General features: G+C 45.0%; 1 protein-coding gene across 1 annotated transcript in view; it reads right to left on the bottom strand.

Annotated features, from left to right (window-relative positions):
- The window catches only part of COQ9 (coenzyme Q9), a 21,419-nt gene that overhangs the window by 4,811 nt on the left and 5,240 nt on the right, over positions 1–11,368 (bottom strand). The window contains exons 3-6 of the mRNA XM_015409649.1: positions 10,141–10,276; positions 6,949–7,091; positions 6,152–6,236; positions 4,149–4,253 (exon numbers count right to left, since the gene is read on the bottom strand). Of these exons, the coding sequence (XP_015265135.1) occupies positions 4,149–4,253; positions 6,152–6,236; positions 6,949–7,091; positions 10,141–10,276 (469 nt within the window). The remainder of the gene's footprint in view (positions 1–4,148; positions 4,254–6,151; positions 6,237–6,948; positions 7,092–10,140; positions 10,277–11,368) is intronic.

Below are 11,368 nucleotides of genomic sequence, written 5' to 3' on the forward strand. Positions count from 1 at the left end.
ATTCCGGAGCATGTGGAATGTTCTAGAGAAGTGCCACTACCATTCAGCTTTTATTTATAAGGGAGATATATATAATAAAATAATTCTACTTTTGTTATTAATAAAGAAGAGAGCACTATGCAAGCATGAAAACCTCATTCCCTGAGCAGTACAGCCAATGCTCTTGAAATTTAAAAAAAGACATCTGGGGGGGAAGGGGAGCCTGTTTTTTCCCACTACTGTGAAAGTCTATTTACCTAAGCTGCATAGCTTAAAAACACCCCCAAAACCTGGGTGAGTGGGGGTGGGGACTCTGGGAGCCACCCTTGACTCTTTGGGGTTTTTTGCCAGTCAGTTGACAACTTTAACACTGATCAAAAACAATACAACTCATCCTATTCTGGCATTCAGATTTCACTTGATGTTATCCACTTACTTTCAGGCTCATCTGAACAAACTGAAGGGCTAGATTCCAGAATGTAGTATACATAGCACAATAAATAACACATCCAGTAACTGAAATGACAGATGCAATGAAGAGCAGCCCAATAACACAAAAAAATGACCATAAATCAGAATGAGCTATGCAGTAGTTAGGGGACCTCTGTTAGAACAGTTCTTAAATCGGCAAAAGCTAGAAAAGTTACATTATCAGCAGTCATTACTGTTGTGAACCACCTCTGCTCTTATCTTTGTATCTATGTGGTTGGGACAGAGGAAGAAAAACTGCAAACAGGAAGGCCAAACGGCCATGAAATGCTAAAGGTACAGTCTGACATTCTGAGCCCATGCTCACATCGCCTACAAGTGTCATGGACATGGTCTTTCAGACCTGCTATTTGCTGTGGATAACACTTGAAGACCCTGAATAAGTGTGTTCACCACAAAAAATATATGCCCAATAAATCTGCCAAGTGCCATGGGACTCTGTCCTACTTGCTGCCACTCTAGAAATAATTTGCAGTCTACATCTTACTTTGGAACAGACTCTTGGCCCCTCTGAAAGTTACCTCAATATCTACACTGTATCCAGTGTTCATATATTAAATGTGGCAATGGAGTTGCAACCCCAAACAAGACACCATCCAGTGTTTCTATGAATAAACAACACGGTTCTTAGGACAGTGCTGGGATGGGAACCCTCTCACCTTGAAAATGCAGATGTGCACAAAGGCTTCTGATTAAAACAAAACTGCTGCTTATCTCATGGCTTCAGTGTATCAACCGAAATTGCAGAGGGAAACTCAGAAGTATTTTTGGCTGCAGCTGATAACGGCATCAGGCGAGCGCACCCCACCAGTGCTCCCAGATGCTGTGCATCATTGCACTATAGCACTCTGTGGTTTCCAGTGGTATTCGAGGGAACCCTCTGACAACAAGGCATACTTATATCAGATACAAGAGATTCTTTAGTTAATCTAAATTCTTTGTAAGCCTGTCCTTTGGGTTTTGATAAATCTAACCCTGGACCTCTGGATCAGTGAGGAAGTGGTCTTCTGTCTATTGGAAGTACGTCATCTTAATGAGAACTCATTACTAAAACTCCACCCCCTGCATAACAGAGCCGATTACTAATCACCTTTTCATTCCATTGCCCAGAGCTGCAAGACCCTCAAAGGCGTGCACACACCTTTCTGCAAATCTTGCCGGCATTTCACAACCCACCCACCCCCATCTCTCAAGTCAGTGCTGTTCTGTGTGGCAAATGGGATCAGTTATAGTTGATTCACAGATGTATTTATTGATGTGATGTACACTGCCCTGCGTTCTATATGGGGGAGGGCGGTCTAAAATTTGAATAAATAAATACAATTTTTAAAAAACCCTTCTCAAATATCTATGTAGAAAGGCATGAAAGCTAAGAGGAGGGCCTGTGGCTTGGTGGAAGAGCTTCAGCTTTGCATGCAGAAGGTCCAGTCAGGTTCCATCATCTGCACCTCCGGCAAAAAACACAATCACTTAGTAAAGGTAAAGGTACCCTTGCTCGAAAGCCAGTCGAATCCGACTCTAGGGTTGCGGTGCTCATCTCCGTTTCAAAGCCGAAGAGCCAGTGCTGTCCGAAGACGTTTCCGTGGTCATGTGGCCGGCATGACTAAACACCAAGGCGCACGGAACGCTGTTACCTTCCCACCAAAGTGGTACCTATTTATCTCCTTGCAATTTCTTGCTTTCGAACTGCTAGGTTGGCAGGAGCTGGGGCCAGAGATGGGAGCTCACTCCATCATGCGGCACCCGGGTCTCAAACTGCTGAACTACTGACCTTCCACAGCCTGCAGTTCAGCGTCTTAACCACTTGTGCCACCTGAGACCCTAGAGAGCTGCTGCCCATCAGAGTGGACAAGACCAATGGTCTGAGTCCATATAAGGCAGCTTCATGTGAGCAACACACATGCATTCCCCCCCCACACACACATACAGTCTCCAGGACAGCAGAAAACAAAGTAAACTAGGAATCTATGGCTGATTCTTAAAAGCACATCCACCATTTGCAGACTTTAAGAACTTTTGTTTCCTGGTGCGAGATCACCCTCTTTTATTTGGTTTCCTGGTTTATTTCTTTAATTTTCCTGTGCACGGCTTTCTTTCTTTCCTTCCTCGGCAGCGGCTGCTATTTTATTTTTGCGCAAGTTTATTAAAGCCATCCATTAGAAAACAAAAGCTCTTCCTACCCCTGCTCGTGTTTATAATGGATGGAGTAATTCATTAATGGCTTTAATTAAGATATAATTTACTTTGGTTTTGTATATTGTGTCAAAAAGATGACGGCTCTTATAAGTCCTGGGTATTTTTAGGCAGCTGTTTAAGAATGGCTTTCGAATGGCTCTTTTTATTTTCTGTGAGCCCGGCTGGGGCAAGAAAAGCCCAAGCGGCAAAGCTGACGTTTGAGATGGAGAATGCCCAAGTCGTCTTTGCGTCACTTAAAATGTAAAAAAACCCCATCCCTGCAACTTCTCTAAAAAGAAAACGACTTTATAATTAAAAGGCCTAATGCAGCTAGCTTTAAATATATCTCCTTCTAAGAGCTCCGTTTCATTTGGATGGTTTTTATTTTGTAAAGGTGCGTTCAGAAAGAAAGGCAACACGTCAGTAGCTCAGCATTATCAAATGTGGTCGCTGTGCTGGCTTCTGATGCGGCCTCTGGCTCAGAGGTTGGCATTGTGAAAAGCTCGCCTTTCCTTACAAAAACAACTCAGTCTTCTAGTCCTCATGGGACCGGCGCAGGCAGAGACAACAAACCCTACTGGGGGGAGCAAGGGACATGCAAGGAGAGGTGGTCCTTCAGGCGCGTGGCCCCTTTGTAGGGCTGCCATTCTCCACGGGGAGCCTGAAGTTCTCCTGGAATTACAATGGATCTCCAGACTACAGATCCCTTGCAAGAAACAGCTGCTTCAGAAGGCAGACTATGGAATACCATGGAATCTAGGAAGACAGGAGTTCTAGAGGGATATCACAGAACAGCTGAACCCCCCCAAAATTTGTGTTATGAAGGGCTTTTAAAAGCTTGAAGGCTAACATGGTGTAGTGGTTAGAGTGTTGCAACAGGATCTGGGAGACCCTGCCATGGAGGCTTGCTGGGGGACCCTGAGCCAGTCACACACTCTCAGCCTCACCTACCTCACAGACTTGCTGGTAAGGTAAAATGGAAGAAGAACAGTTGGTTTTTATACCCCGCTCTTCATGACCCAAAGGAGTCTCAGAGCAGTTTACAATCACATTCCCTTTCTCTCCTCACAACAGGCGCCTTGTGAGGCAGGTGGGGCTGAGAGAACTCTTGAGAGAACTGTGACTGGCCCAAGGCCACCCAGCAGGCTTCATGTGGAGGCAGAGTGGGGAATCAAGCCCGGTTCTCCAGATTAGAGACCCCTGCCCTTTAACCACCACACCAAACTGGCTCTCACAAAATGGAGGCGAGGGGAATGTTGTAAGCTGCTTTGGGTCCCTGCTGGGGAGACGAGTGTGGTGTAAGCGAAGTAAAAACAGATAAACAAAAATAGTGCAATATCAACTTTCTATCATGTTCCAAGTAAATGTTGGGGGAAGCGAAAGCCAGTGGCTCAGCAGCATACTTTGCTCAATCATCTCCTCAGAAGGCTTCTGTGCTTTCTGTTTTTCCCTGTTGCTATCCAGAATTCTTTTAAAAACGGCATCTGTGCGATGCTGGAACTTACATCAGTGGACTGGTCTCCTGCGTAGTGCCACATGTCATCCACCATGCTCATGAGGAGGTTCAGGCTGGCTGGGATATTGTGCGGCAACAACAACACGCTGATTGCCTGGGGAGAACCAACAGCCACAGAAGTTAATGAGGCAAGAAGAGACTTCCATTTTTAGAAAAACCTCTGACGCCTGGTGCTATGAGACAACATCAGAAGGGAGGACTTGGCTTCTGTGCCCTGCTTGTTTGGAACTCCAGAGCAACTGGCTAGTCACTGTGTGAAACAGGGCATTGGACTAGGTGAACCACTGGTCCGATCCAGGAGGCCTCTTCTTATGTTCCTAAGAGACACTCTGAGCCCCTGATCCTATTTATTCAGGTGGTTTCCGTGCTGCCTTTCCACACAGCCTGCTTGAGGTGGCTTAGGAAGCAAACATAATTCGGAACATGAACACTGTAGAAGCTGTTAACAATTAATACGCCGTTAAAACCCCAGCATTTTAAAATCGGGCATGAGCAGAAAAAACAGCCTGTCGCACTCTTAAAAGGAGTCTCGTAACATACTTCCCAGGCTAGAAGCAAACTGTAAAAATCAGTGAAAAAGAACGACCCCTTAATTAAAAGAAATGTTTTAGCCTTTTGCCTGGAAGGCAGTAGGGCAGACACCAAGCAAGCCTCAAGGGAAAGGGCATTTCACAGGCAAAGGGCCACCACTGAAAAAGCCCTGTCTCTGGTCATCACTCTCTCTCTCTGAACATCGAGCATATCCAGCTTTTATTGTTTTCTGTTCTTTAACTGCACCATAAATGCCTCCCCAACATGGATTCCTTGTGGTTTCCACCCTCATCAGTACTATTCCAACCCCAGTGCTTCCTACTGACTTCACTTGCATCCTGTCTGGAAGATGACTTTTGAGTCAGAAGACGTCTTTGCTCCTCTGCCGAAAGAATTCTCATATGAAGTTCTCCAAGTACACCGTCTATATGCCAGGTGCCCGACATGCAGCAGCAGAGCACATTAAGGGTTTCATGGTACCACAAGCCGGCTGTATTGCATTCAAACTGCAGCTACTGGTTTGTGTTCTTTGGTTTGCCAGCCCTGATCTGGATGGCCCAGCCTAGACCAATCTCGTCAGACCTCAGAAGCTAAGCATGGTCAGTCCCGGTTAGTATTTGGGAGGCCACCAAGAAGTCCAGGGCTGCTATGCAGAGGAAGGCAGTGGCAAAACACCTCTGAACGTCTCTTGTCTTGAAAACTCTACGGGGTTGCTGTAGGTCAGCTGTGACTTTTCACCACCAGAGTCCACTGAGACTCAAGGCAGATTACACTATGCAAGTCAATAAAAACAACAGGACTAGGGATACACTAATATGAACAAAAGCATTAGTATTAGATGAGGTTATAGATGAGAAGAAACCAAAACGAATAACAGGCATACAGCACCCTTATTGTTAGCCTGCTTCCGAATAAAAGGCGCAGATGGGGGGGGGGGGACTCACTGGTATCAAGTGTCCTCAAAGCTAGTCCACAGAAGCTTAAAAATAAAAGAAACTGCCTTTGAAAGGTCTTTGCAGTGAACACATGCATGTGTCAGACCCCTGAAGGGATGCGTTTAATTGTATCATAGTATTAGAACTTGGAACCAAGCATCCTTGGCATTCTGCAGCATTCATCACTAAGATGTAGTAATTCACATTCCAAGACTTGGATAGGACAATATTGGGAGGGCCCATCTTCCAAACAGAAGGGGGTGCTGAAAGACCATGTTTACAGTTAACTCATAGCCCATGCACAGTAGTCAGTGGTGTCTTGTTTCTACTCCATGCAGCCTCTGGAGTATAACTCTATACCAGCTTTTGATAAAGTCATGAAAGCAAACACAGCTCTATGACAAAAAGCATATTAATCTCCGTCTTGTACCTGGGGCCATTTCTCAATATACCTCTGGAGTATAACTCTATACCAGCTTTGATAAAGTCATGAATGACAAAAAGCATATTAATCTCAGTCTTGTACCTGGGGCCATTTCTCAATATATGGAATCAGCATCCTTAGTCTGGCTTCCACAGCATCCTTTAAAAACTGGTCTGTCTTCTTCTTCCTTTAAGAAAGGGGGGGAAGGAACGCTTATTGTAGTTTGGCTGTGATCCTTACTCTTCAACCAAGTTCATTAGCTAAGAAGCACCAGGAAAGCCACCGCCACAAAGATCCCAATGAGGACCAAATTCAAAGGAGCATTTTTTGAATATCCACTATTTCTGCCTTCGGTATTGGTACAGCTTTTAACACAGGGCCCGGCAACCCTTTCTAATTAAACAGCCAAACTAACCCAACATTCAGAGCAAGAGCTCAACAAGGAGCCAGTATAAGAAAGCCTATCTGCATAACTGAAACTGCACAACCTTACTGATAATTGATATATTTGAGCAACAATCCATACAGTTTCTACAGCCTAAGCATTGGGTCTTGCAAGTGTTTTATTTTATTATTAGCAGTGGTAGGCATGAGATCTCACCATATACACGGGAGCATCCTGAGTGTTTGCTTCAGTGCACTGGCATAAATCTGCGCATGGTTCACACGGATTCCTGGCAATTCTTCCCCTTTAGATTTTCCATTTCTCTGAAGCATCTCTGAGAAACCATTTAGTCCCATAAAAGTCTTTGCCTGCCAGTCCCTTCACAGTCTCATCCCGGCATCCCACCTGTCCCCTCCAACATACCTTAACAGATTTCATGTCCCTTTCCCAAGAGCCCTAAGGTTGCTGGAGTCTGCTGGGACACATGACCTCCCCGCGGCTGCGCAGCACTTACTCTGCCTGACCCAGCTGCACCAGCTTGTGCTGCTCCTCCAGAAGTTCAGATAGCTGGGAATTGCAATGGGACACAAAGTGCAGGACCAGTTCACTGCCATCGTTCTGAAAGAGCCCTGCTGCAGCAACAGAGAGACCCAGTGACTAAAAAAAGGAAAGGAGACAGGTTGAGTTCTCTCTTGATAACTTTTCTGAATAAAGCGTGCCCTTTTAATCTAGCAATTCAAACGAAACTCTCATTCAGACACTCATTCTGTCCTGTAATGTTCTGACTTACTGGTCTTCCCAACTCCCAATGTAAATCCTTTGTCTTTGTTCTTATCACTTCATTTCATTTCTCATTCTTAGCACTCTACTCATGGTCTGCCTCCCCCACCCCCCCGTTTTTCTCTATTGTTTCATATTAAGCACAAACTCCATTGTTTAACCTTTAACAGGGTTAGGGCTCTGGGGTAAGTGATGCTCTGTCTTCTTGGTGCTTGGGGGGGGGTCAACAGTGGGAGGGCTTCTAATGTCCTGGCCCCACTGCTGGACCTCCTGATGGCACTGGTATTTCTGGCCACTGTGTGACACAGAGTGTTGGACGGGATGGGCCTTTGGCCTGATCCAACATTGGCGTCTCTTATGTTCTTATGTTCTTAGGACATGCCCTAACAATCCTTTCCTGGGAGCAGGGCTCTAGTCGGGGGGGAGCTCTCAGGTACGGAGCTCCGGAAGAGAACCTCTAGGGGGCGGGGCGGTCACGTGGTGAAGCCCCGCCCCCTTCTTTACCCCGCCCTCTGCTTCGATCCTCATTCCGTTTGGGTAAGTAGCCGGGCCTTCTGACACACTTCCGGTGATGTCAGGGGGTGTGGCCTTCTGTCACTTCCGGTGATGTCAGGGGGCGTGGCATATGCAAATAAGTTATGCTAATGAGTTATGCTAATGAGCTCCGGCAGCTCTTTTTCTACAACAAGACCCCTGCCTGGGAGTAAACCTCACCGAATAGCTATCAGTAGGATTCTGAGTAGACCTGCTTAGGATTGCACTGCAAGTTACTTCATGGTGTTGTTCCTTCCTATCTAGCTGTATTGTTTGCTTTTCCCCTGTTCTCCTTCTCAGAACCTCCATTGGTCAAACCTTCATTTTCTTACTCTGCAACTAACATATTGTGCATTCTCTCAGACCAAGTCCAAAGTTTCTCTCTTTTCTCTCTTCTTTGGTCAGTATTTTTTCACACTGTAATCCTATGGGCAGAGACCTATTCATTTTATCTACTTATTATTTATTACTTTGGATGTGTAAATGGCCCAATCCCTGGACACACAAGGCTCTGGGCGATGTACACCAGTAAAAACAACGTTAGAATTAATAGAATCTGTAAGTCAATTACATAATCTCAGATGGCGTCAATAATTTTCTTCGTGCCGACTCCAGACTGTTTGATGGTACTATGAAAACCTAGGTCAGGGGTTCCCAGCCTTTTTAAGGCTGTGGGCACATTTTGAATTCTGACACAAGGCGATGAGCACCTGGGATGCCAAAGTGCGGGAGATAAGAAGGGTAAATTTTAAAAATACACTGAGAAAGGAGAGGGGGGGGGAGAGAGAGAATGAAACCAGCACTGTAGTGGCAGTTGTTGCTGAAATGTTGTTTTAATCTTTACAGCCAACCAGATCTCAAATTGGCAATCAGACAACCTATTGGACAGGAGCCAATCTGGGCCCACCCACTTTCTGAAAATACTTCACAGGCATCAGGAAAGGTGTTGGTAGGCCCCAGGGCACCCCTGGGCACCATGTTGGGGATCCCCGATCTAAGCAGTTCTGCACTGCACACGAGGGAGGATGCTGAAGTGAAATCCATTCAGTTTTGGGCACTGCACTGAAAGCCTGCATCCGAAGGCCACAGGTTAGCAAAGGCTCTCCAGGTTACAGAAATGGGAAAAACTGTCAGCTACGCTGGTCCAAAAGAAAAATCCAAAAACCCAGAACACAAGCCACATCATACCTTCTGTTAGGACCCGCCAAATGACAGGCATTCATCTCCTAAGCTAATACAATGACCGTGACCACCAAGGGACGTCAAGAGAAGGCAACACGAAGTAAAATGATGTAATTTGGATTTATTTAACTTACACCTCCTAAATTTACCTCCAAAATTAATGCAACTACTGCCAAGTGTTTTCTTAGCTCTCTCCTGAAACAAGATGTTCGTTCTCACCAGGATGTCTTTTCTGGGGGAACGCACCGAAACGGAGTTCCAGAACCTCTTCGGCAAAATTCTTTTTAAAAAGTTTAAAAATTCATGAGCTTCCAGTATATAGATTGAAAACTTCATTTCCCTCTTGAGAGTTCCAGCACCTCTTTTTCAAAACAAAAAACACACAACCCAAAAAACCCCTGGTTCTCACTAGGAAGAATTTGCTGTTATTGTGTTTTCTGCGGAATGTATTTTTTTCAGCTTTTGCTGATTAAAAAAAACGGGGGGTCATGGGATGCCAGCCTCAGCTCTGCATCTGCCATCTAAGCACAATGCTGACTACACGCATACATACACATAAGAAGCTGCCCTATACTGAATCTGACCATCAGTCCATTGAATTCAGTATGGTCCATTAAGACTGCCAGCCGCTCTACAGGGTCTCAGGCAGAGGACTTTCCCATTACTTACTACCTGATTGTTTTAATTGGGGATGCCAGGGATTGAAACTGGGACCTTCTGCAAAAAAGGAAACAAACGCTCTACCACTGAGCCACAGCCCACTTCCTGGACTAGACCCGTACTTTACATCATGTCCTAGCTTTCTTCTTTTCCTTTTTTTGGTAACATCCGATTGAAGAAGACTTCTGGAGAACTCAAAAGCTAGCACACTGTTACATGTTAATGGCCAGGCCCTAAAAAAAAGGAGTATTATGTGAGTTGTGTTCTGGGGTTTTGGATTCTTCCAAATTACAGTTAAGTGCAAACTGCGGCCCAAATCAAGCAAAGTTACAGGGAAAGGTTTTAGCACGTGGAAAGATTTACTTCCGGGATCAACACATTTTAAAACCATCAGCATCATGTGACCTTGGAAATTGTTGTTCTACAAGAGTGTGGGTGGGGCTAAAGTTTTTCACCTAGAATTCATACGTCACCATAATAGAATACCACCAAATCAGTTCTCTTGGGAGCCCCTGTGCTCCCTTGGGGAATCAGCCTTCTCGGCGTGTACCTTGGCACCCTCAGCAATGGCATCCACTGTCCAGCCATGAGTTGGCACGAACTCGAGAGATGCTGTCAGGATCCGAAGCTGCAGCTGTTCCTCACTCTCATAGCCTTCCGATTCTTCACCACCCTGATCAGTGTAACTAGGAGGGGGGAAAGAAACCTTCATCACATTTTCATCCTGCCCTTCACCCAAAGAACTCAGAGAAGAGTTTACAGCCCCCCTCTCCACCATTTTATTATCATAAAATGTCGTATAAGGTAGGTCAGGCTCAAAGAGTGAAAGATGGCTAGGATTCTGAACTCGGGTCTCCATTCTCCTGTCCGACACTCTAATCATTACACCACAACAGCTCTCAAAAAAAAAAAAAAACCCAAAAGTTTGGCTGCAAGGAAGTTACACCTTGAATACTCTCAAACATCCAAAAAACCTTTGCATTGCTGGTTACCCTGACCCCCTTTTCCAGAACCATCATTTCTAGTACAAAAATAGTTATTTATTTAATTGTTGGGGAGATTTTTATTTTACCTCTCCAGAATCCTTGTTGAGGTGGGTTATTTTTCAAAATCAATATTAAAAAACCCAAACAAGCTAAGGGACACAAAATTAGCAGAAATCAAATCATAAAACAAACCTCAGGTCAGAATAAGATTTCCCACAGTTCCCTCCTATTCACATGCTTGGCAAATGACAACTTTGGGGGAGGGCGTTTGAGTCTATTAGGAAAATGCCCCTGCCCCCAAGGAACACCCCTTACTCCCACAGCTGCTTTTTAAATATTAAAGAAAAACATCAGGAGATCTATTTTGCCACTGTGGTGTGGTGACCAGAATGCTGGTCCATGACCGGAGAGACCCAGGTTCGAACCCCCACTCTACCATGGGAGCTCACCAGGTAAACTTGGGTCAGTCTTTCTCTCAGCCTAACCTAGCTTTTGATAAAGTTCCTCATCAAAGGCTCCTAAGTAAGCTCAAAAATCAAAAAACTTGCTAATTAATAGAAAACAGAAAATTAATAGAAAACAGAGAGTGAGTATAAATGGGCAATTTTCTCAGTGGAGGGTGGTAAGCAGTGGGGTACCGCAGGGATCAGTACTTGGTCCACTGCTTTTTAACTTGTTCATCAATGATTTGGAGTTGGGAGTAAGCAGTTAAGTGGCTAAATTTGCGGATGATACGAAGTTGTTCAGGGTGGTGAAAACCAGTGAGGATTGTGAGGCACTCCAAAGGGATCT

The sequence above is a fragment of the Gekko japonicus genome, unplaced genomic scaffold (assembly GCF_001447785.1).
Source record: "Gekko japonicus isolate JY-2015 unplaced genomic scaffold, Gekko_japonicus_V1.1 scaffold2984, whole genome shotgun sequence".
Classification (NCBI taxonomy): Eukaryota; Metazoa; Chordata; class Lepidosauria; order Squamata; family Gekkonidae; genus Gekko; species Gekko japonicus.